Source organism: Apis laboriosa, unplaced genomic scaffold, assembly GCF_014066325.1.
Source record: "Apis laboriosa isolate Shangri-la unplaced genomic scaffold, ASM1406632v1 scaffold38_cov145, whole genome shotgun sequence".
Classification (NCBI taxonomy): Eukaryota; Metazoa; Arthropoda; class Insecta; order Hymenoptera; family Apidae; genus Apis; species Apis laboriosa.
Genome location: NW_025223092.1, coordinates 2,936,010 through 2,962,988, shown reverse-complemented (window position 1 = coordinate 2,962,988; position 26,979 = coordinate 2,936,010). Strand labels below are relative to the sequence as shown.

Sequence of the window (26,979 nt, the reverse complement as noted above, 5' to 3'; positions counted from 1 at the left end):
CTCGGGCCAACAACGGTGACGGCCCTCGTGCTTCTGCCTGTCTGGTAGCACGCACGGTTTCGCGGTTAGTGAAAACGGATAGTTTGTGTTTCGTCTCGCGGGTGAGGATCGAAGTAAGTGACAAAGAAGTAAGGAAGATAAGTCGGCAACGCTGGAGTGTAGAGGATTGTTCGACACGAGGGAAAGATGGACGTTACCAGCGGAATGAGGCCCATTTTCGGTGGATATCCGTTTCAAGGTTGGTACTGTTGGCGGTTGTCAAATTTGTTCGAGATTATTATTGTATCTTTTTGTTTGGAACCGATGAGAATTGTTAGATTCTGTTCTTTAAATTGTTTTGTAATTGTTTGAGAAAAAGGCATGGTTTAGTTTTTGGTATTGGAACATTCGATCCAGTTTCTCTTTAATTTTTCAAATGTTCTGGATCATTTTATAAAATTGATTAAATATTTTATGGTATATAGATTATGATGACTATTGATTGACTGTCGTAGATTATTTTGTTTTAATTAAAATACAAATAGAATAATCAATTTGACCCGATGATTCTGTATAAAAGAACTGGTTTTTTTAAATGGTTTTTTTAAATACATTATTGAAATATGTATAAGTATGATTCACTTCGGTTATTGTTTTAGAAGAATAAAGTTATGAAAGCTCCGGAAAAATACAGGATCTCTGTAGAAGATGTTCCCTTAGCCTCTCTAGTGACGGATACTTAAAGTTTTCTTTGAATAAATAAAAGAGATAAGAAATATTTTTTTGTTATGTTAATTATAAGTTAAGAAATAGGAAAAAAAAGAGAAAAAAAGAAATTTTAGAATAACTTAATTCTAATTAAGAATATAGATTGTCACAGAATAATTTTCCATATGAATTGATAAAAAAATAACATTTCTATAAAACTTCGTTTTTTAGAAAATCAAATTTGATAATTTCCAAAGCAAATAAATTATTGATAAATTGTTATTTATATGAAAATAGGAAAAAATGTAGAATAAAATTTTCCCATTGAAAAAAATCATTGAACATAGATAATTATTTATATATAATTTTCAATTTCAATTAAAATTTTATCTTACATTTCTCGTTTATTTTTTATATGGACAATTCATTTGCATTTCATCAAAAATTAGCCAAATTTAGTTTACTGCAAAACGAAACAAACCTCGAAACGAACAAATTTTATTTTTTTCTTTAATTCACCTTGCACGAGAAATCATCTTGAAACGTATAAGGATAATTTACAAAAGGCATAAAATCGACTTTCAAAGAGTCAATAAAACCTAATTAATTTGCTTCCGATTATTAGATAACTAGATAGATATTTATCTAGTTATATTAAATCCAATAAGGAAAAATCTTGCCTATAAACATCTTCCTTAATCATTTATTGCATGGTTTTCAGAGAAAATATTCGTTCTTTAATATAAACATACGCAATCAAGAAAAAATGGGAATACCTGTTTCAACGATGAAAAAAGTGAAAGGAATTTATGTGACATTTGCATGACACGTGCAACAATATAAAGAGTTGCTCCAGTCATGCGTAACTTCTTTTATTCAATCAGGCAGAATACCCACTATAGGCATAAGATACTGATCATTATGAATCGTAATTTTGATAAATTCATTTCCTTGCTTGTTGCACATGGTAAGAGCAAGAGCAAGAGTTCGCAAAGTTAATGTACCCACAGTGATTACTTTACCCTCGTCACTTGATAAATATTCAATATTCGATCTCTCTGAATGTTAATTAGCATTTCTATTATATCATTAGAGGAACTCTTCGTATGGTAGAATTTTAATTAATTGTTTCGTTAGGATTCTTTACTCGTGGATACCGTACAATACAGATGTCAAAAATGTTGTTAAATATGCTGTTTACGTTTGGAAAAATATTTAGTTGCCTTTGTTCCTGTATTTAGAGAGTGATGAAATCTAATAGTTGTTGTAGTAACAATTGACGGAAATAAGTTATAAATAATAATTATAAGTTATAAATTATTCTTCATAGTTTGTAAAAAAAAAAATTGCAAAATCTATCTACCTATTTAGCATCCACTGTTAAACTTATCTTATTTAATAATACGATGCTTGTGAAAATATGAATTTCTTAATTCTTTCGTGACTAAATTTTTTTAAACTGTATACAAAAAATTCCCTTTTCAATTATTATTAATGGAAAAATATGTTTTTTGCAATATGTTCGAAAAAAAAATACATTGGAAAACAATTTTTTACGTCAATTTATTCATAATAGAAACACATTTTTTTCATGTGTGTAAAAAAAGAATTTAACTTCTAAATTTATCCACCTAATATTCTGAATATCTGAAGATTACCTATCTATGTATGTAAAGTCTATATAAGAATAGTATTTATAAGATTATGCAATTATGTTAAAGAATTTTTTTCATTTTCCAATTCAATTCTTCCTTAAATTTTAAACCCATATATTTCAAGTAGCTGCAAATCCAAATCAAAACTATCGATAAAACTTATTATATAAATTTATCATTGTTATCAATTTAAAAAAAATATATCGAAATTGATAAGAATAATCGATTTTAAATCAGAATTTCTCCTATTATCTAATCCAAATTATCCATCGGGATTCAAAATTGCACCTAGGCATTGTTTATTCCTCAAATGAACCACATAGCCAACAATCTCACGATTGATATGCAAGTCCTTTGCTCCAGGAATTGTCCGATTTCTCAACACAGGCTTTCGTAGCAACAATATTTTAGCAGCAGGCTTTTTCACCGCTCGTACGTATGCGAATAGAGTAAACTCGCCAGCGTCGGGTATTAGAAACCCATCATTTGCGCAATCCGTTGCACAACCCTACTAACTTTCATCCTGTGACATAAGAGACACATACTTCCCTATCTTTCAGCTTTTCTCGATGCATTTATTGTTACGATACAAAGATTAGTGGAAAATATTATCCTCAAATAAAACATTAAATGCCTTCCTATTTTGATCATCATTTGATAATTAATAATATTGTCTGACATTTCGTAATATCATTGACAAATTTGAAGTTTTATATCGCTTTCTTTCTGCCTCGTCTTTCTTGATTAAATATAAATTAAATGTAATTATCGATAAGTACAATTGCCCTCTCGTTAACGTGCTTTAAGCTTTTTTAAACATTTGAATGCATAATTGATTTTTATAAACTATAGCATGAGTTATATAGCAAAATTTCAAAGTATTCGAAAATTTTGAGACATTTCAGGAACACTCTTGTAACAAAATCATGTTATTTTCTCATCGATTCCTCGTCTCTTTCTCAATCCTCTTAGATCTATCCTCTGCTTAGTTGTAATTGAATATTATTTTACCTTAGAGGAAATCTACGCACGATCTCTATGAGGAATCGGAACGGATTAATTTGTATGTCTATTAATCTTCTCTGTAATAGGATCTCAAGCTATTAGACTCGTTCATCAAACTTTTGTCATTGACGGTTTATGATCGAGCCTTCACTTTTCAATTAATTTTCTCTTTTGACAAGAAAAACTGCTCGATAATGAAATTGAATCTGTGATAGAACCAGAATTTTAAATAAATTCGAATGATCTCGGTTGAAATATAGATGTGACGATGTTTTTCAATTAATTATTTAGTTTCAGATCAATAGCATTCGAATCTCGTTTCTTTATTTTTTTTTTCTCTTTCTAAGATAAATAAGTGTTCTTCAAAGAAGATATTTTGAAATCTTACTTAATTCTTTTGAAACAGATTTTTCTTTTGGAATATATATATATATATATATAATGATTTTTGTTGGATATCAATATATTTTTATGAATATGACTATGAACTGAAAGAAATGAAGTTTAAACAGAGATTTACATTATTCTTCAGATATTGTAATGCATATTATAGCTTTTATATTTTTTATAAATTTTTGTATAATCATTTTTTTCAAAGCGGAATTAATCTCATTTCTAATAGAATATCTAGTATGTCTCGATAAATCTGTTTCTGTACTAATCAAAAAAATTGTAACAAGTTTAAAATCTAAATATAAGTATCTATGTTACAAATGTATAGATTATAATATCTTAGTAGTCTCAAAAAAAGTTAAGACATACTACAATTGTCATGTACGTAAAGCAAAATTAATTAATTAATTTGACTTGGAATAACACGTATTATAATAAACCAGGAAATTGTTTGATTAGAAATGATCTTAAACGCTTGAAGTCTAATCTGTATAAAAATAATCCCGTTATTTCAGAAAAGTTATTATCCCGCTATTAATGAAAAGTAATTGGAAAAAAAAATGATTTTATAATAGGAGTAAAAGCCAGTACCATCTACCATGCTATTATCTCGTAATCTAATAATAAATTATGAAACATTGATAGGAAGTAACTTGCACTTATAAATGATATATATAAATATAAATGTGATATATGTAAATTCTATGATATTTTTAAAATAATATCTTATAGCAATTACATTGCATTTAAACATAATAGTATCACCAATATCTTTAATCCTTTCAAAAGTAACAAACAAACACGTTCCAAAGTAAATTTTACAAAGATCGATGGATCGTTATCATCGACACGAAACTTATAATCATTATTTCTTTTTTCAAATATATATAGATACATAGATACTTCAAATATCTCTCTTACTATACGAACAATAATAAAAAATAAAATAATATTTTTCAATAATAATAAAAAAAAAAATTGAAGTAACCAACGATCGAATGATCGATTACCTACTGTAGGTAATATCGAAACTTGAAACTATGATCTGTATCCAATCCCTGATTGAGACGTTCACGTTCCACGAATCGAATGCATAAAGACTGATGAAATGTTCCCGACAGGACAGGGACGTATGAATCAATTGGGAGGCGTTTTCATCAACGGCCGACCTCTTCCGAATCACATACGGCTGAAAATCGTCGAAATGGCAGCGGCTGGTGTTCGTCCCTGCGTGATCTCGCGGCAGCTTCGCGTTTCTCACGGATGCGTTTCGAAAATTTTGAATCGGTACCAGGAGACCGGTTCCATAAGACCGGGAGTGATTGGTGGCAGTAAGCCGAGGGTAGCCACCCCTGAGATCGAGGCGAGGATAGAGGAGATGAAAAGGGACAATCCTGGAATTTTCTCATGGGAAATAAGGGAAAAACTGGTGAAGGTAAGAAACTGATGATTTTTCTTGAAATCTTACGTAGATATATATAATAATCCTTTATATATATATATTATTATTATTCCATGTAATATCTTTTCAATTTAATATAAGGGAATTAATATAAGATAGGTACATTTTTGAAAAACATATTTTTAACACTATTTATTTCTACATTGATCTATATTGATTTCATTTTATTTTATACTATAAAACTATTTTGAGACTATTTTAAAAAACACTACAATCATTTAGATATGTTACTAAAGATATAAGATCTTGATGTGCCATCATCAAATCGAAATTTATATAATTCAATCGCGAAAATTTGATAAAACTGAAAATTGCATTGCCACGATTAGAAAGGAAAAATTTGATTCAGCCTCTAAATATCGAAATATTTTTAAAGCATACTCTATACGTTTTTAAAATATAAATGCATAAGTATCCAAATTCAAAAACTGTCATATCTCTCTTAACCAGTTATTAATTTTTCACTTTGCAGAGAAACATCGAAAAATATCATCGTTCAATATTATTACATTCAATTGCAATCTAACATTGATACTTAAATTTTAAACAAAAATAAAATATTCACTTCGATTCCTTTGAATATCTTACATCTTCTTCCATCTCATGTACATTCTCCGTAAATTTTTACAACATTCAAATTTTGCATAAATATTCTTAATCACGTACTTATCAAATTCAAAAAATTGTCGTAATTTTCTCTCCAACCAGATAAATTTCGAGGGTGGAGTTTTCCATTTGAGGAAAACATCGAAGGGCGTCGTCACCCTCTCGATCGGGGGTGGACGTTTCCGCAGGGTCCCCATATCTCTCGAAAGATCGCGAGTGAGTGGGGCTTTTTAATCTTGTGCACGAGGCGTGCACAAGGTGGGCAGGGGTGTACGTGAGCGCCCCGAGGCGACTCGCGTGTCCTTTAATACGTTACTGGCCGCCGCCTACACCCACGCCTCATTGGCGTAACGCTCCCTCGTTCGTGCCGCGATTTTCGAGTATGCAAAACGACTTTTCCAAGAATAGCCTTCTTCCGTGTACGGCCGTTTTATCTCGACACCTTGAAAAATCGTAAACATCGGCCAAGGGAACAACCACGGATACGGCTGAAACACTCGCTCAGGATAATAATTTCCTGAGGATGGATGGATGCTCGATAGGCGATTAGAAAAATTGTGATAATGGAAAGGCGTGAACAAGATGCACGAGCTGTTAATCATCTCTTCTTAAAGGGGAAGACAGTGGAGACAGTAAAGATCGTGTTGTAATTGAAATTGTTTGAAAGAATTTTTACTTGAAGAATTAAAATTGAAGATTTCTAATTAAACTTTCCTAATTGTTAAAAAACTTTATTTTATTTTTAGAAGTAGATTTTATTAATTTTCTATTGAACAAAAGGCGGTTATTGTTTGTTGTTATCACCAGTTTTAATTTAATTATAAATCAAATCCAATTTCTATAAGCTTTGATCAAGATATTTGGATAACAGTTACGAAATAAATTTTGATATATCTCTTCCATGACGAAGAATAAAGGATCATCGTGGATTTCATTCCTTTAAAATCATGATTAATAAAATTTAATGATAAGAATATTGGGGAAAAAAGTGAAAAGTACAGTCTTATTTACAACAGTAGATAGATTACATATTTGATACAAAAATTCTATAATACTTGGTACCAACATGAAATTTAATAAAGTAAAAAATAAAAGGCACATGTCCTGCACCAATGGACAGCTGCGTCTTGCTTTCATCGTCCCATTATTTCCCCATTATTTACATATGAATAAAGCAACAAAATTCGTTCATAGTATCAATCTAAATAATCATACGCGCATCTCGTGAAAACCCTATAAATTCTCGATGTTAAAATTTTGGCTCCACACCCTCTCCACCCTCTTCGAAATTCGTATCAACGATCGGCCACCGACGATCGATCCCAACAAAATCAACAGGGATCCAATAAAACCAATAGAACCGATAAAACCGATCCACGATGGAACCGATCCACGTGGTACAACCCCAAAGCCGATCCTCGATAAAGAGATAAATCGTTGGAGGCTGGAAGAGGAGAGGTACGCTCCGTCTCGAGGCGCGGGAAAGACAAAGAGGGGCGTAGAAGGGCACAAGAGGCCGCGCGTGGAGGCAAGCGGAGAGGCGGAGGACGAAAGAGGAAAAACGGTTTCGTGAACGCGTACGCCGTTGCAGAGAGAGTCGTGGAAGCAAGGCGGTCGTGGCCGGCATTAATACGGCATTTAATGTTGGAAGGGGGCGTTCCTGGGCCCGTAGGACCCGGGGCGGCATCCATCCTCCTCTATCCACCACACCAGCGCCGTTCTCCTCGCGTTAACCGACAGAGAGGTCCGTCTTTCTCGCTGCTGTCATCGCCCTGGACCCAAAGCCTCGGCCGCCACCAACGGGCACAAGGATCGTTATTGTTTCTGAGATCGCCGATCCGAAAGATAGCCATCGACACCGACGACCCCCTTTTTTTTCCACTTCTTCCACCCCCTCTCAAGTCACTGTAGCCCGAGTTGGTCCACTTTTATCTCTCGTCAGGCGTGCCTCCTTTTTCTTTTTTTTTTTTTTCTTTCTTTGATCCTCGTCGAACGCGTAGAGACACGATTCTTTCGTCTCCATCCTGGAGGGATTTTTCTATATTTTGTTTCTTTTTTGTTTTTTTTTTTTTTGTTTCTTTTGACTTTTCTGATAGGTAGTTTGCCACCATCGATTTTCTCGATTCTCTCTCGAGCTCTCTTTTATCGGGATAAAATGTTAAAATTTATCTGATGATCGAAGAGTGATTGGTCGATGAGATAAAGGGGGAGGGATAAGAGGAGATGTAAAGATTGGAGATTTTCACAGATTTTCAGGTGATATAATGAATTGTGAAATTTATCATTGATGAAGAAATGAAGGTATTTTTTTTTAATTAACAATTGATTAGATTAGATTTTTAACTGTAGGTGCGGATTTTGGATTTTTTCATTGCTATTATTAATTAGTTCCATATTTAATTGGTTTCTATTTTATTGTATGTATATTTTTGCTTTATTGACATTTATGATTTATGAAATATAGACCAGTAGCGATGCAATTAGAATATTAATTTGTTTTTACGAATTTTTTTAGTTCATTTAATTTTCTCGGTGCTCGTAAAACATTTATTAGATCTAATTGAATTCCAGTATTGAGTATAATATCTTTTGTGTTGTGCAATTGACAAAAAAAAATGCATTTATTTTGCAAATGATTGTACAGTTTCAAGAAATATTCTTGGAAAAATTTCAAATTCTCAAATCTCGAAACATAGATAAACGTAATTATAGATATATATAATTTACAAGAATATTTTAAATTATTTGAGATTGAAATATGAATAATAACTATGAAAAACGAAGAATAAACATATAGAAAATTCCTTATTCGTAATATTTTTCTATTAATTCAAAGTCTACTGCAAAGTTAACATTCAATGTTTGTTTATAATTCCAAGATAAAAGTCTCTTACAATTTTTAAATTTTACGTAATATTTGTTTTGAAAAATTTTTCGATAAAATTCAATACACTTTCAATGTTAAAACTCTATCTACAATAAACTTATCTAAAAATTTATAAATTTCACAAACGTATCAACTTATGTTCCAAACCTAAATATAATCTTTCCTTCTAAATATCAACGATTTCTTCATTCTCTTCACTGTTAACCAAAACAACTGCACTCAACAATAGAAAATGCTAATAAATTTGTCCAGAATTCGAGACGCGTATACAATTTCGAAACTATTCATGTTGTCAACTTTTTCGAGCAAATCTATTCAGTTTCTCGCACGCAAAAATAAAAGAAAGAAAAAGGAAATAGACAAAAAGACTTCGCGATCTACCTAACCGTATTATCGAAGAATTCAAGCGTAGTAAATACTTGCGCATAACGGTGCACAACACGATGTATAATAACGCTGAATCTCAGCGGCGCAAAATGTATATTTTACTTTGAAAATGATCGCGCGAAATTGTAGTGCAGTAGGGTGCATTTGCAAATCGCAAATGCCAGGCAAAGTGCAACCTACGATGCGCCGGCAGCGAACTCGTGTTGTCTCCACATATGTTTTTTTCTTCTATTTCTAAAAGAGATTTAATAGTTTAAAAAAATAACACCTGTTTAAAGACGAAAGCAGGAAGATTAATATTAATTATTAATTATTTTATATACTTTTCTAATATTGCTTTGAATTTTTCTAATTAATAAGCAAGAAAATTTGAACAACGTTATTAAGTAGGAAAGTGAAAGAAGCATCCTTTGGTTTTTTAAAAATTTATTTTTGGCCAGATATATTTCTGATCCAGTTAAATAAACGTTAATCCAAAAAATGAGTTTTGAAAGAGTTATAGAATTCTTTTTACATGGATATTTCGTTTGAACAGGAAGGTTTCACGGATCCTCCAAGTGTCAGTTCCATCAGCAGATTACTTCGTGGTGGACGACCTGGTGACGATGGAAAAAAAGATTACACCATCGATGGAATATTAGGCGGGGGTGAGTACAGAATGACAAATTTTACAAATTATAATTTTACAAATTAATATCGAACCATTATTCGACAATTAATATCTTGATTAAGACAACGAGAAAACTTTTTGTTAATGTTTCTCCACAAATTTATTGCCTAGTATTTTTTCAAACTTCTGTTATTAAAACTATCGATTAGTTATTCTGATATATGATTTAATTTAATCCTATAATAATACAAAAAATTATCCGAAAAATGATTTAAATTTGGCGCGCATTTCATCGTCCAATCGAATCTCCATCGTCCAGTTGAATAAAAATCTAACATGGCCTCAAAAATTCGTAATTTCACATATGAACAACTTCCAAACCATTGAATCCCAACAATTAGTCTCACCATTTTTTATTCTACACTTCAACAATCTGTATAAAAAAGAAACATAAAACAATTATCAAAAATTTTAACATACTTTTCCAAAAATTTTCAAATTAACTTTTAGAAAAACATCTTATTATAACAATAAAACGAAAAATTTCTCACTCAAACAAAAACGTACCTTAAAAATTCCACAGCGTCCCAAAACACATAACTGAGAAACCCAAACGTCACCGTTCTCTTCTTCATCTCTTCGACGACGTCGCACGACGTCTTCGCATCATCGCCTTAATTATTCATTCCCACGGGGGTGAAAAAACGCGAGTGAATAGAAACGAAGGCCAAGAAACGATCACGAGTGCGGCAAAAGAAAAAGAAAGGCGATATCGCGAGCGAAAGACGGAAAAAAAAAAAAAAAAGGAAAGAAGAGGAAGGGATCCATCGTCGGGGAGGCAAGAGCTTTTAACCTCTCGTATCTGAGAACGAAGTTTGACGTACGCGAGCGTGTGTACGGGACTTTAAGTCCGATCCTACATCGTCGGTTAGGCGAACGTTAGTCCGAATGAGCCGGGAAGCCTTCAGGATTTAATCTTCGGTGGGCGTGAGCAGGATTAGCCAGGTTGCCCACACGTCCGACAAACGGATTACAGGAGTGTCAATATCTTACGGGGCACGCATTATCCCTCTTCTCCTTCTTCTTCTCCTTCTTGTCTTGTTGTTCTCGTTTCCTTAGTCTTCTCGTTTCCCTTTTTCTCATTTCATTCCGCGGGCATCGGAATGGACCCTCCCTTTTTAGTGACTTCCTTCTTGAATTCTTGCGAAGAATTTATTTTTTTTTTTTTTCTTTCTTTTTTGTTTTTTAAATGGAACAGAGAGTATTCGGTGAATGAGATGATAAAATGATGAGGAATGGACAAGTGAAATTTATTTTTTATTATTATCATTATTATCAGTTTATTTATAGTATCTCTAGAGAAGAAATTTGTGTTATACGTTGAATTTAAATTAATTGAAAATTATCTAATTTTAAATTGCCGTGTTCAATTCCGAGGAAAAAAATAACAATAGGATAAATAGCGTTCTCTAAAGGTTAAATTATATAACATCATGGAGCCATTGATGGTTTTATATGCTGTCATAAAAAATAACCTACATCAAAGAGGTTATATAACATCATTTATGAAATAAAATAAAAAAATTATCCAAACAAATATTCCCCAATACGATAATAACAAAAATTTCTTTCTGAATAGCTATCAAAAAACCAGTCTATATTAAAAAAGCTAATATCAATTTCTAAACATATTATTATTAAACAATCTAATATTAGAATAAATTCATGAATCTACCATTACTAGAAAGATCAATTACTAATCATCAAGAAGAGCTAGAAACTATCTACTCTATTTCCTAATCAACCAAAAATTCTATTTCAAAAAAAGAAATAAATAATATCTATCACCAACAAATCCGATACAACATTCAATATTCGTTCGATAAAAATTTCAAGTGTCGAAAAAAGTCACTATTAATCCTGAAAAATCGTTAAAATTTATCTAAACAATTCACCATTCCCCGTCGATAAAAATTCCTCAACAACCATCGAACAACACGATCCCGATTGCTAAGCGACAACGAGTCACTGCCCGTTGACACGAGGCGGGAATTTGTTTTCGTGAGTGATACAGGTAGACAAGGAGGAATTAGCGGTACAGGTGTTCCGAAGTCTTAAAAAGTCTGACCGTTCTGGCGCGTTGCCGCGGTCAAGAAGGGGGCAGAGAAAGAGAGAGTGAGAGAGAGAGAGAGAGAGAGAGAGAGAGAGAGAGAGAGAGAATTCGATGAGGAGGGGGATGAGGGGTCTCATAAATAAAAATAGTCTGCGCGAGCGGGGGAGGAAACGGGAAGAGGATGAGAGAAACGAAAGGCGGTCGACGAAACTGACGGAGATGGGAATATATTGGTGAGACGCGCGTTTATTTTTAGAGAGGGAGGGAGAGAGGGGAAGTGGGCCCAAGGGGGAGGGAGTGGGAGGAGGACGGATAGATCCTTCGATCGTGGATCTCGGGGAATGCGAGGAAAGAGGCGAGGAGGCAAAGGGACCGTGGGCCCTGCAAGGGTCCCGCGGAGATCAAACGGGCCGCCTGCCACACGTCGACAGTGGTGCTCATTTATGGACCCCCCCATTGCATCGTGACACGTTGAGGTCTATTGATGAGTAACTTTAAGGTTTTTTTTTTCTTTTTTTTTTTTTTTTTTTTACTTTTGATACGAAATGGAAAGACAATGGGATTTTTATCGTCGAATTATCTATTGTGTGGGTGTGAAGGAGGTATTTGGGGAAGGGTGAATATATGGATGAAAATTAGACGATGGACAAATGGAAAAGTTCTATAGGTTCTTGCATTATCTATTATGCTTGATAGTAAACTTGTTAATATGGTAGTGATGAGTTTAAATAGAAAGTAATTTTACATAATGACTCACGAATGTCTTCAAAGTAGTGACTTTTCGTATATTTTATGCCAACATGAAAATGTATGTGCTATTCCATCGTGATAATGGTAAGACTCGTAATCCTGGCATTAAGGAATTTGAATGAGATTGTCACCATAGTATTATTGTTGGAAGCAGGGGACATCTAAGAAATGTAGATTAAATTTTACACGATAAATTAAAGTATACGTTAAATTATGTAATTGAAAGATGCTTGTTGAAAAGTTTAACAAATTTTAATCGTCATTGTAAGAAATTGTAATTGATCGTTGTTATTTTGGAAAAATTTGATTGAATTTCCCATATATTCAGATTTATTATTCGTTCATAATTTTTTCGGAATATCAACGAGTGAAATGATGTAATATTGTGATACGGATAATACTTATCGATTATCTAAATGACACGAATATTTTACAAAAATATGTTACAATCAATGCCAAAGTATGATAATTAGATTCAAGAATATCAAGATAACAACAGAATATTAATAAAATGTGAAACGGGACAGGTGTAAAGTCGAGGGCTGTTCTTAAAGCATTCCCCAAGTGTTGCCGGCCGTTTTAAAACTGAACCCCTCAATTAGAGATATCCATCGGCATAGACCGTGCTCAAGCATTCATCGACCCCGCATAACGATCGTCGTTAATGCTTAATATCTTTTAATTAAAAGTTAATCCATCAAACATTTTTCATCGTGGATCGAGATCTTACAAGAGCACAAGATTGTAATTATTATAATAGTAACTGGGGTTGGAACAATCATTACACATCTGATTTTAAATAAATATATGACGAGAATAATTGAATTTATTCGATTCACAATTTTCCAAACAATTTTTAATGCAAAATGTTAAGTTGTTTGTTTGTTTTCTAATATAAATTTATGGAAAAATTGTGTCTAATAATGTGGAATTTGGAATAATATTGAAATTTCTTTAAAATATTATTTTTAATCTTTAAAAGCTATTATAAGCAAAACTTCAAACATTTTGAAGCAAATGTTGTTTTAAGGTGATTTCCTCTGATGATAGGTTTCAAGAAGCATATATCGGCAAACTATGGCCCAAGGATCAAATCTTACCCGTTGCTTTTCGTATATATATCACGAGTTGAAAATAATTTTTAAAATATCAATAAAAATATGCTTATTATTATTAAAAGATGAATTAAAGATGAAATAAGATCATGTACCAACATTAATAAGTTTTATATTATAACAAATATTTATATATAATATATAAATATAAATGTTGTCAAAACAAAAGTAATACAAACTATAAAATTTTTTAGTTTGTCAAATTTAAAGATAATTTTTTCACTTTTGTTTTAATAATCAATCCTTTATCTAAAACTACCACAAATAGTTTCGAGTTTCAAATAAAGAAATTCCAATTGATCCTTAATTTTTCTTTTTACTAATTAATTCCTCATTTAAACCATCACACAAGACCTAAAACTATCATCTCTAACACAGCATGTTTGACAGGAAGAAATTTTACTCTGTTTAATTAAAAATTCAATTAAATCTACTTTTCCTTCACAATGAATTCGATTAGATTATCATCTAAAGCTTTACTACAACTCAGCAAAGAAACTTAATTTTTCTCAAATTAAAAATTTATATATCATCTATAACCACTCTGTCTCAAGATCGAATAAAGTGTCTCGTTCTAAAGAACAGAAAGGACAACGAACGAACGAATTTCAACCGTGGACGTTGAAGAAATACGAGAGAACGGTCGTGATAGGGAGCACCTCTGAGCGGATATACTCGTACAGCTCGGCCACGAAGGTGTCGGTCGAGTATAGGTGTCGGCAAGCGAGCAGGAATGACACGTAGCCTGTGGCTTTCTCATTCCTTCTCATTCCTTTGGCCGAGGCCGCCGACGAGGGATTAGCCTAATGGGTCCTGACCAACCCCTCCTTCTCTCTCTCTCTCTCTTTCTCTCTCCCTTTTCCTATCTTTCTGTTTCTCTCTTTCTCTTTCTTATTTCATATGTGTTATATATATATATATTCATTCTGATCCTTTACACCAACTCCGACCTCCTACGTAATCGGAACCAGCCGACACGATGAGCAACGCCGCTAAGTGATTCACAATCAGGTTTATTGATTGTATCGATGATCGACGCGCCGCTGAGAATCCAAGACATTGATTTAACTTATTTCTATGCTCTTTAACCCGCATACTTAGCGATCTCACTTGCTCGATCTCAAATACGTAGTTTCGTAGTTCTATATTGTCATTTTCTTTATACGTTGAAAATATTTGATTGAAAATATATCTCGTGGAAACTATCATATTAAAATAATAAAATTGAATAAAATATCAAACTTGTAAATGTCTGTGTGTCTTTAGATAGACAAAATTAAGTGTATATACGTTTGTACATATATTTCCACCTTGTAATCATAGTTATATCATATCATCGAGTGATATCTCTGTTACCAAACAAGATTAAAGAGATTAAACATGAAAGTACATGAAAATTTCGCGAACTATTATAAGCAATTTAATTTCTCACAATATAAACAAACCAAAAACATACAATGTTTCTTAGCTTAATATTTTCGTTCTATTCATTACGTTTCATCCACGAAACACAATATTACCTTCCAAATAATAAACACCTTAAACACGATTCTTATTCTTCACTACGATCAAATTCGTATTCGTCTTCATTTACGGATTAAAATGCATCATCGAATAATAGATAATGGATGCAAAACAAACGTATATGTAAATAACGCAAAATTTCATAGGGGAAAAATATGAAACGTGGACGGTGATCGGAACGAACTTGATCAAAATGATCATCGGGAGGGACACGCACGAGACGGTTGGCGCAATGAGGCGTCCGGATTGAAAAAGAATGGGAGAAAATGAGAAGGAGGGCGCGGGTCGAGCGTGTCAAGAATGGGAAAAAAGGAGCAATGTCAAAGAAAAGGAGCAACCTGTCAGACACGATATCAAGCCGTGCATCTAATACGTTACGCTGTTGCGCTCCTTGTCACGTGAGCACGTAATCCTTTTCATATCGAGAATACACTGGCCCGATCCGTGTAATGGTTCACGTTTGATTGTAATCTGTGAAAACATTAATGCAAGCGGCCAGAGATTGAGCCAACCGGATGAAGAGTAGTCGAGATTACGTCAAGGTGTGACACTGTGAGAATTTATGGATTTAATGAAATCCACTTGACTCGAAAGAGAAACGTCAAATTATAAAGGGGTAAAGATGTTGTCTATTTTGGAATTTTTTGAACGATTTTGATGTTTCATTTCCTTTTGAAATTGAAAAGTGTAAATGTAATAAAGGTAATTATTGCGAATAAAAGTTTCAAAAGTGTGAAAGTTAAAAATGAAATAATTTCGAAGAACGTGATCTAATATTTTTGTTAGTATCCTTGATAAACTCGATTATCAATATTTATGTAACGATTTAATATAGTATTCAGATTTGAATATTAATCCAATATTGTTATCATTTTATCGAGTTTACGAATCAGAAATATAAATATATAGGTATCTACTAATAATAACCAAGTTTTGACTTAAAATTTCACAATAAACGTTGCTTAGGCATTGCACCACCAGTGAAAGAAAATGATAGTGATAAATCATTACGGTACATAAACCTCGTGCGCCGCTATCTTTGATTAGGAGGCACACTTTCTAGGAATTGGCAATTTGCAAACTGCATAATAATTCGCAAGGATCAATAATTTAGCAAGTTAATGCACTGTAATAACTTACGAATTATTAATTCTATGAGGTATAATGACAAAGGAGAAAATAAAGAATATTTGGTTAAAGCACATTAGATTTAGTACTCTATTATGTCGAAGTATAAAAGTTTTCGTGACATCAAAGATTGCACACGAGGCAACATCGGCGAAGTCGAGTGACAGTATGAAATGAAGTTTGACAGTTATACTCATCTTCCTTTCTATACTTCTTCTTCGTCCATTCTGTGTTCAATGTCTTCACTTAACTCGACTTAACTCCTTTGTTTCGCATTTTCACAGTTCGCTAACTAAACTTCTCTTTCATTAAAACGCCATTTAATTAAAATTTTCAATTCTCTTTGCTTGGTAATATATGCTAATTATATGATGAAATTATTGAAACTATTGAGATATTGATAAAAAACTTAGATGAGTACAAATGTAAGTCTCTAGTAATAATAACCAGATAATCAGATGATTCTTTTTACTATGAAATGGTTTAATATTTATTTAATTGTTCTCTTGGAAACAGAATCGTAAATTATTCATAATATTAAAATTATTATTACGTTTTAATGATTTAACAGATTTAATTTTTGTATTTATTAATTAAACACATATTAATATGAAATTAATACTTGGACTTTTTACTTATAGTAGATGTGTTTTAATGTTAAAAGAAAAAAAATTTTTTTCAACCTATTAATTGCCTGTAAAATTTCTAAAGAGGTGAAAATTTTTATAAATCATTTTTTCTTTTCTCAATTACTGACCAATTATTAAACTGACACGACTATTTTGATGTATCTATATATAAATACAAAATTTCTTCGTTTATTTAAAATCAAATATACAATCATTATAAAAAGAAATTTATCGTATTATACATAAAATAATATTCGCATATTCAAAATATTTTTTAATACATAACTAAGTCATATTATAATTTTTTAAACTTTTCTAATTTCGTCGTTCTATTTCTCCGAACCTTTATAATTTCACAACTTAAGAAATATATATTAAAAAGATACGTAAATGAAAAAAGAAAGAAAAAAAAAGTTCGTTTCGTTATTTTTTCCCTTTTTTCCTGGCAAAAGACGGAAACGACCCTGCATAATCCTAAGATCTGAGCTTAAAATTCCTTCGTGCGATTTCCACCGTGGACAGACCACCGTGCTCGCGGTTAATGATCCTTGGGCGGTGACTCCTTTACAATTCCAAAGAATATCTTACGTGCTCTGATTTGTACTTGAAGAAGTAGCAAACGGTCGGCCAGGTCGATACGTCGAGAAGAATCATCGTTCGTGTTGACAGTTTGGTCCCATTTGGACCTCTTCTTTCTTCCTTTGCAAGAACGCTGACAAGACAAATTATAGCGTTCCATGCGGTTATATGCCATTTCGAGAGTTTAGTGTGATTTCTCGGGAATATTATTTTTCGTTATTTTTGCGATATTTTACAACTATTATTCGAGGTGAAGTGATAATTATTTACACATTTTTATTTTATATCAATGATTTCATGGTGTGAAAATCAATTTTGAGCGAGAAGAAAGAATTGATTTATTACGAAATCAAGTATAATTTTTGCGATTCGTAGGATTCTTTAAATTTTGTGATTTGATGATTTCCCATCCGATAATTATAATTGAATAAATATTAGAAAAATAAAACGATTTTAAATACCCGATAAACCATTGCCTGCGATAAATTTATTTTATAAAGTAAATGCCTATAAACCAAGAAAAACTACAATTATCAAAATGAATGCCAGACACAAAAAGCAAAGATAGAACTAAAACTCTCGCTTCAGAACAGAAAAATCCAAAAGCTCACAGGCAACCAACCCCCATACGCCATAATCAGACATCGCGTTCCCTATTAAACAATCGTATACAAGGCTGCCATGACAGCCCCTGTTTCCCTCCTCGTCCCGCAAGAGGGAGAGGGAGAGGAGAGCCGTTGACAGGAAAATAAAATGCGCTCTCGGATGTCAACCGCTTCGCGGCTCATTGTTGGCATTTCGAAGACATTTGTTACCATTTAGGGGACCTCACACACGGCACTAAGACCCCCTAGGACCTCGCCAAGAGAGAAAGGTGGGATAGGGAGGGACCGGCTAGATTTATAACCTACGAAGGTGCGGCACCTTTTCCACCATTCAGGCCGCGATTCGACACGCGGAAAGCAAAAGGGAGGCGCAGGAAAGCGGCCACTCTCTCCCCTACGACACAACAGGATGCAGAACAGGAACCAATGTTGTTTGCCCACGATACGTTTCCTCCCCGTTTTTCCGGATCGAATCCTCCATCGCGATCTCGATTCTGATCAGATTCGAATTCGTTGAGGAAAATTATTATTGGGTATTATTAAATTATATTGGCCAATTTCAACGATACGATTTCCTATTTCTATTTTTTTTTTTTTAGATTCTAAAAAAGGATTGTTGATCGGATGTGATGTAAATTTTATTTGTATTCAAGGTTAGTGAGTAGTTGTAACAGATGCACAGTTGTAGAGTAGTATATTATTTAAGAAACGACGTTAAAAGGGGAATCCATTCTTGAAAATCGGTAGGTATATTTATTAAAGAAAGAGAAACGAAACAAGATTCGTTTGATTCTGTTATTTTAACTTGTTGAGAAGAAGTAACAAGTATTAAATCTATTCAACGGAGGATTTTAATAGGTACCTATAATATTTATAATTCCAGATACAATATATGAAATGCATGTGAGTATATGAAGTATTATAGGAAATTATACGACTGCTTACTGTTTGTTTTCAATAAATCTGCGAATATTACAAGTTATTTTTACCTATTTGATCAGAACAGAAATTCTAACTTTTATCCATCCGATATACAAGTATTGAGTAACTAAATTCGGATCTCTGACAGAAAAATATCGATCGAATTAAATCCAATGCATCAAGATATATGTAAAAAAAAAAGAAAAATAATAATATCTCTTCTACAAACGAAATGACGAATTATCATTTTACAAGTAACGATATTATATAAAAATTTTGTCCTTTGGAACGAGAGAAGAACGAGGATTAAAGTCGAAACGAAATTATCCAAGACAATCTGTACACGGATCTACGTCTAGGTATCTAGCCATTTACAAGTGTTCCAAGAGTTGGTGTGCACCGACGAGGTTCGTTACATATACAGAGCCTACGTTCATATGTAAACGTACAGAACTTTGCTCAGCGGGGATGCTGACCAGCACATTTCAGGATGACGTTGCTTCGAAAGAGATATTTGCTCTCGACACCGCGGGCCCTCTCTAATTGATTACACGCATCTTTTCACGCGTTCTATTCAACCAATCGCCTCTCTTTTCATCTCGATATTGATTGTGCCTATCAACGAGTAAACCCGACCGACAGCCAATGATCGCCCTCTATGAACCGGGTAATTCACCGGTCAAGGCATTTGTCGTGCGTCAACCAGCGTCGTACATCAGCTTCTGATCGTGCAACATCGAATATTCCGTCTCTGTTTGCCTTGAAGAGGAAAGAAAAATAAACACGATGCAGGATGGATTAATTGATAAAATTCCTTGATAAACGGGAGGAACGTGAGTTAAACGAAGGCTTCTAAAAGGAATTGGATTTTTGTATTTTTGTATTTTTTTTTTTTTTTTTTTTTTTGGATCACCGTGTTAATCGTTGATTAAAACGAAATTAAAAAAGAAATACGATTTTTAATAATTAGATATTTATAATGTCGTTGTAGAAAACGATAATAAGTATTTTATTTAATTATTTACATTATTCATGCTTAGAAATTCATGTTAATTACTAAATAGATATAGCATTTCCATATAAATAAACTTATATTTATATTGCTGAATCGCATTTGAATAATTTTTTTGATTATTCTATTATCCGTTGTATCTCTTTTATTTTATTATATACGAAACATATATAGGAGATTTTATTGTATTTGTAATATATTATTATTTCTTTAAGTCAATCTTTATTGAATTATATTATCATTTCGAAAATTACATTATCGTTTAAAAATATTATTATACTTTAACGAGACAATAGAAGAAAATCTTTATACGCGCGTTTATTTATTTAATCCCCAAGAAAGAAATTTGAATATTTAATAGAAGGATGAGACAGTCAACGTCAAAAGTCGCAATTCACCGATACATTCAAACCACAATTAGAATGTTAGAACAATGGAACGAAGATAATTTATAAAACGAGATTCATCAACGAGTTCTCGTTAAAACTTTAACATATGGGATACAATTAATCGATCTCTTGATAGGAAATCGTCCTTCTCCTTTTGCTTCCAGCTCATCTGAAACAAAATTTTAAAAAAAAGTTAGCAAAGAGGAAATCTTTGTGATTCGATGTTGCTCTAACGACAAAAGAAGAAACGAAACATATGAAATAGATATAGCTGTAGTTTTTTGAAATTAAAATCCTCAATATCTTCGCTATTTAACCAAAATAATTTCCATTATTAATTGCGATTGATATATCTTATGATTTATCATAAAACTAATAAATGAAAAACGAACAAATTTTATGTTTAAAATAAATTCACCAACCCAAGCACCATTAATATAATTAATAATTATTGCAATAACGAACTTAACAAAAATTAAAAGTTTTGCACTACCTTGATACAAAAGATTCCAACAAACGAACGATATGGATCAAATATGAATATTCTCTTAGAATAACAGAAGATTTAACAAAAATTTGAATAACATCGAGAATAGATGAAGACAATAGATACGTATCCGCGTTCGACAAGTCGGTCGAAGAAGAAAATGTGTGATTCGATTCGAAGGCTACCGGTCGGGCGATGAAGAAAAAAAAAAAAGGAGGAAGAAGAAGAAGAAGAAGAAGAAAAAAAAAATGTTCTCGCGTTGAACACGAATGACAAGAGGATGACCACGGTGATCCCTTTGGCGGCACCTTTGCCGTACCGTACGCATTTCTCCTATGACAAACGGAAGAATGGAAGAATGCCTCGGAGACAAGTTGCATTTACAATAAAGCCGACGGACACCCGGTTTAAATTCCTGTCACCTCGTCGCGGGTGAACCGCGGACCAGACTTGGACGGGCCACGAAAAATCCTCGTCGATATTTCACGTCGACCCATTAAACAGCTACCACCACCGATCATCGAAGCCGTTGCCACGTCCCGTGCATCACGATGACACCTGGCCAATGACTAGCAACGATAATAATCACCTTACCACGGCTTGCTCTCGAAATTTTTCGTGATGACACACCGTAGAGTGAACTTTCTTCGATAAATCAATTGTTTAAATTGTTTAAACTCGATGGTTAAGTTTAAATTAATAAAAGTGGAAGGTTTGCTCGGTTTTATTCGACGAAGAAACGAACGTCGATGTGATAATCTTAATGTGTATCAATTTTAAAAAGGTTTTTAAAATTAGAAAAATTAAGGAACGAGCGTGTTTATTGATCGTTTAATGATTGATATTTGAAATTAATTTATTATATTTATATAAGTATGTGAAATGAAAAATTGTTGTTGATCAGAGATTTTAAAACTTGTTGGGCTATATGAGAGGAGAGGGGATCAAGTTTTGACAAATGTGATGCGGCTCCTAGAAAGTGGAGGCACTTCAAAAGACCGCCGCTGGGAATACGGCAAGCAAATTGCACACTTCTGTCGCATCCTTGGACGTTTCTTTGGCACAAAGTGAAAAACCGCAGGAAAAGAGGGGTATTGTTCATTGCGTGGCAACGATTCGAGGCAGGTTCTACTGTCGAAAAGGCAAAACATGACTCCGTTGCCGTTCTTACAAAAAAAAAAAAAAAAAAAAGAAAGAAAGAAAAAGAAGAAGAAGAATTCCCTCTTTTCTCAAATGACACAATGTCGGTACCTTTGTGGTTTTTCCGCGTTTTCATAGATTCAAAGATTTATTGAGATAAAGAACATATATTTGAGAGAATTCACGATAAAAGTTTGTAAATTATAGTAACCTTTGTTAATAAAAAATTGTTGATTTAATATAAAATATTACATGATATTAATCTTGCAATTTATTAACGAGCAATCATGCGTTTTATTCTTTCTGTGTATCGAATAACGCCCTAAAATTTTTCGTGTTTGACGTATCTTTTGCTTCTTTATATATAAAAAAATTTTTTAAAAATTCATTGATACGTATTCTTTTCGTCCAAAGAAAACCATACAAATTTTATATACCGTAAAAATTTTAATGCAATTTGTAATGAAAATGAGGATCACCTAATAATAGTCGCACAATTTTTTAAAATATTTCAGTATCTTTATTATTATAAAAACGTAACTTTTGATTATATTGATAAATAAACTTAAAAGGCTCGGCTCGAATGAACAACTTATTCAAAAATAATCTTACATTTTACATTACATTTTTCTCAGAACCACGCCAGAACAAAGGCAGGCCACGAAGCCAGAAGATCCATCGTTAACCAACAATTTCTAATCGCGTAAAAATTTCTTTTCTCCCAAACCCATCCCCAAAACATTTTCCTTCGAGCCAAACACAGAAGAGCGTTTAACAAAAATGTGTCTCCCATTCAACAACACTCTTCTTTATAATTTTTATATCCTCTTACATACGCCGCTCATTGTTGCGTCTCGATTCGCCAAATCATCCCCGTTTCGTGTTTACTCGGTCGAGAGAGCTCGTGCGTCCACAACTCTCTGCAATCTGCGTTGTTGTAAAAGACACAGCAACAACAATATAAACAGGCTCACGAAATAAGCCAATAAGGGATGACCATCTCGAAATGATCGCTCGAGTTTGAACAGTTTCTCCCCTAAGTCGAGTCTCTTCCTCCATTGTCCCGCCGATTGTCCACCATTATCGTCCAATCGAGCGTCCACAACGCTCTATTGTATCCTCGATTTCTCTGTGCGAAGAGAGGCTCGTTTCGAACACGTTCGACGATTCCATCGTGAAAGGATATCGGTGGAAATTCAGGCGTTTTCGTTTCGTTTCAAACGTGGTTGGTGGCTCGCGTGCTCTTTTCGCCGGCGAGAACGCCGGGGAAAATGGAAGAGGAGGAAGTCTGTTATGACAAGGAGCTGTTGCCTCCATTCGATGGAGATTACTATGATGTTTGGCTACCTGCGGATTTGTCTCGTCGAGCGGAATTAAACGGACGAGGAAAGGCTGTTCGAGTGTCTTGGCTGAGGATACGATCAGTTGATAGTGATACGATCGATTTATGAGGGAGGAATTGGAGGAATCTCGTGGAGATAGGGGAGAGACAGATTTGTTATTTGATCACTTTTCTTATTGTTCACGTTGTGCGTCGGTAAAAGAGAATCGAAGGCTCTACGTGGAAAAAAGGAAATACATATTTTCTTGATTAATGCCTCTTTTTTCAATGCTAAGAGTTAAAAGAATGGATAAATTTCAAGAAATATTTACTATATAATTCTTAAATTAACCAATTATGAAAGTGTAATCCATTTAAAATTAAAATTCCATGGAATACGAAAAATAAATTAATCATCCGTGAAAGTTTATCAATTGTTCGATGTTGAAAGTGGAACAAATCGATATAACGAGGCGAGTATAATGATAATAAATTCCATGATCCGCAGGCCGGTGTGGCGATGAATCCGATACCGAAAGCGAGCCGGGTATTCCTTTGAAACGAAAACAACGCAGAAGCAGGACAACGTTTACAGGAGAGCAACTGGAGCAACTGGAGACAGCGTTTCAACGTGCTCAGTATCCGGACGTCTACGCCAGGGAAGAATTGGCCCAGAGGACAGGTCTCACGGAAGCAAGGATCCAAGTAATTAAAATATTTCGTTCCTCTTCTACATTTATTAATGTAGATTAACAATAATCATAGATTTTCGAATCTTGTTTTCCTTTCCTTTTCTTTTTCATCCTATATGAAATGTCGAAGGCCTGAAAAAGAAAGAGAACTATCGCTAATAAAAACTATCTTTGTACTCGTGAATGATGAAAACGACTCGAACCTTTCTTTTCGTCGAAGCGGAAAAGGTTACGACGACAATTAAACAACGATGAAATGACAAGTGAATTGACACTGAAACACAAAACGTTTTTCGTTGTTCCAGGTATGGTTCAGCAATCGCAGAGCACGATTGCGAAAACACGCTGGAAGCATAGCTCACTCGGTGGCGAGCCTACCTCTAACACCCTGCCAATACGCCGCCAGTCACGAGCTCGCTCAATTACCTCAGGTACCTCAAATACCGTCTGGAATAGCGCAAATACCGACCACGTTGCACCACAGCCCGACCACGTTGCAACAAACGAGCGGCGGTGTTCACCAAGTGCCAGGAAGCAACGCGCAGATGTCGGCCACGACCTCAGCCGCCCAGGTGCCCTCCACGATCAGTAGCGCTCTTCAAGGGCACGCGGTGTCAATCTCCGGCCACCTGAGCTCGTTGCAGGGACACGCGATGCAGCTTGGACAGGTACCAACGATTCAACCTCCTGCCGCTCACGGGGCACCCACGACCCTTTCTCACAATCCAGGTGAGTTGCGTTCTCATTATTTGTATAAGATGTGGATTAATTTATTATTTTTAGATAGGAAGAGTCAAACCTGAGTCACGATCTTTCTCTTCCATCGTCCAAATTAATTAATCCTTTTCATAGATATATTAGTTTTTGTCTCTTCTGTGTCGAGAAATTTATACGAACCAATATTTTTCTACGAAAACTTTTATCTTTTCTCTCGATCCTTCTAGACACCATTTTTGAAATAAAAATTTTTAAAGAAAGAATTCATCGAATTGCAAACGAACGCAACTTCGGTGAGCACGTTCATATATGATCATTCCTTCTTTCATCATCTTTGCTTCGAATGAAATGTTATCGACCTCAACCCCGACGACGACCTCAAACGAATCATCTCTGGTGATTCTCTCGTTTTCGAGGCGTGTTAATGTTGAACGCGGGCCGAATTTCGACCCAATTACAGGGAACACCGATTGGTCCAGGGCGCAACTCGGTTGGGGACAGTTCAATCACTTCCAAGGTGAATACACGTCGAGTCATTCGAGTCATCAGCATTCCTCGCACGCGAGTCATGCTGGTACACCGTCTTCTGGTACCGGGAATTCTGCATCGGCGGCGGAATGGTACGATCAGGGCTACGATTATTCCCAACACGCTCAGCTCAACTATCATCGAAGCGTGGGCGGCATATTTTAACGGGGCGATGATTGCACGGGCATTAGTAAAAGTCAGTCAGGGGTATCGGTCGATCCCCGTCTCGTTCGTTTCATGAATTCACTTACGGTTCCACCATCCCTCTCCGCCACTCATCTTTCGTAAGTTAGCCAGGTTCCAATTCTTTCGACAATTAATATCGTCTTTCGATCCCGTTTTCTTTGGAAGTGGAAGTGGAGTATCGTCATGGTAACGGGAATGATAGGCAAGTGGATCGTGGATGTTTATGCAAATGTGAATTTTTATATATAAACGGAATTAAGAAAGAAGTGATAGGTTTTATCGTGTCGACGAAACATTTTGTGGAATTTTTTTCTTTTTTTTTTTTTTTTTTTATTTCTTATATTTTAATGCGTAAACATTTTCGATGGTCTTCGATGGATGTAATTCGTGGATTTCCAATCGGTGAGTCAGACTAAGGAAAGTACCTAATTCTTGAACGATGGCCGCATGTATTTTTATTTGCGCAATTATTTTCCGTGGAAAATATTCGATGTGAGGATAATTAAATTTTTTAATGTAAATAATTATAAAATTCGATGCAATACGATTCGAATAACGACGTATTTTCTAATGGTTCAATTGATAATGTTTTAGAATCAAAGAGTAATGTATAGGATATAGAGAGATATTATTTATTAAATTATTAATTGTTTTTATTCAGGAAATGAATATTGAACGTGAAATTAATTTTTATATTTTTAGTTAATAGATTTAGTTGGAGATAAATTTTTGGTGAGAAAATATGTGAATGTAGAAACTCTAGAAATTTTCCTCATTGCTCATTAATTAGGTAAAGGAGAAGATTTACAGATCGCACGAGTTTTGTCTATTGTAACTATCTATTTTTGTAAATAAATCAATGTACATAAATATATTTTTATATTTTTAATATTATAAATAACATTGATCGATGTAAGGAATATTTTTTATAAGTAGATATACAAAGAAAATATTTTATTAATTTTTATTGATCTTATTCTTTTCTAAAAACATTTCACTTCATTATCCCCTTATAAAATTTTGATAATTTTCTTCAAGAAAGAAGATGAAGTAAGATGGATTGTTTAATAATTACAAATAAGGTAAGTTCTTTATCAAAGTATTATCTATATATTAAATCTGTGCTAAATAAATCTTTATGATTAATATACTTGCATAAATTATACTATATACATGTCTTCATAAAATGAACCCATTTTGTAGAACTCTCTTTACAAAATAAAAGAAAGAAAGAGAAAGAGAAAGAGAGGAAATGTAACTTTACCTTACTCTATTCTATTATTACATTATCTTTAATCTCCTATTCAGGTAGGTCGTGAATCACATGTACGGTAGAAATGGATCATATCGTTTTTCACATGACATAATTTAACAATGATTAAATACGGAAGTAACACAATACGAGAACAAGATATAATTTAATAAAAATGATATGTATTATTTATTAGATG

The 26,979-nt window shown here is 33.7% G+C and overlaps 1 protein-coding gene across 1 annotated transcript; it reads left to right on the top strand.

Annotated features, from left to right (window-relative positions):
• Positions 1 to 186: 186 nt before the first annotated feature.
• Positions 187 to 25,507, top strand: LOC122715514 (protein gooseberry-neuro-like). The gene is made up of 6 exons (XM_043937766.1): positions 187 to 238; positions 4,862 to 5,175; positions 9,618 to 9,729; positions 23,914 to 24,110; positions 24,403 to 24,826; positions 25,275 to 25,507. Exons 1-6 carry the CDS (start codon positions 187 to 189, stop codon positions 25,505 to 25,507), a joined length of 1,332 nt encoding a protein of 443 aa, XP_043793701.1.
• The last annotated feature ends 1,472 nt before the right edge of the window (positions 25,508 to 26,979 follow it).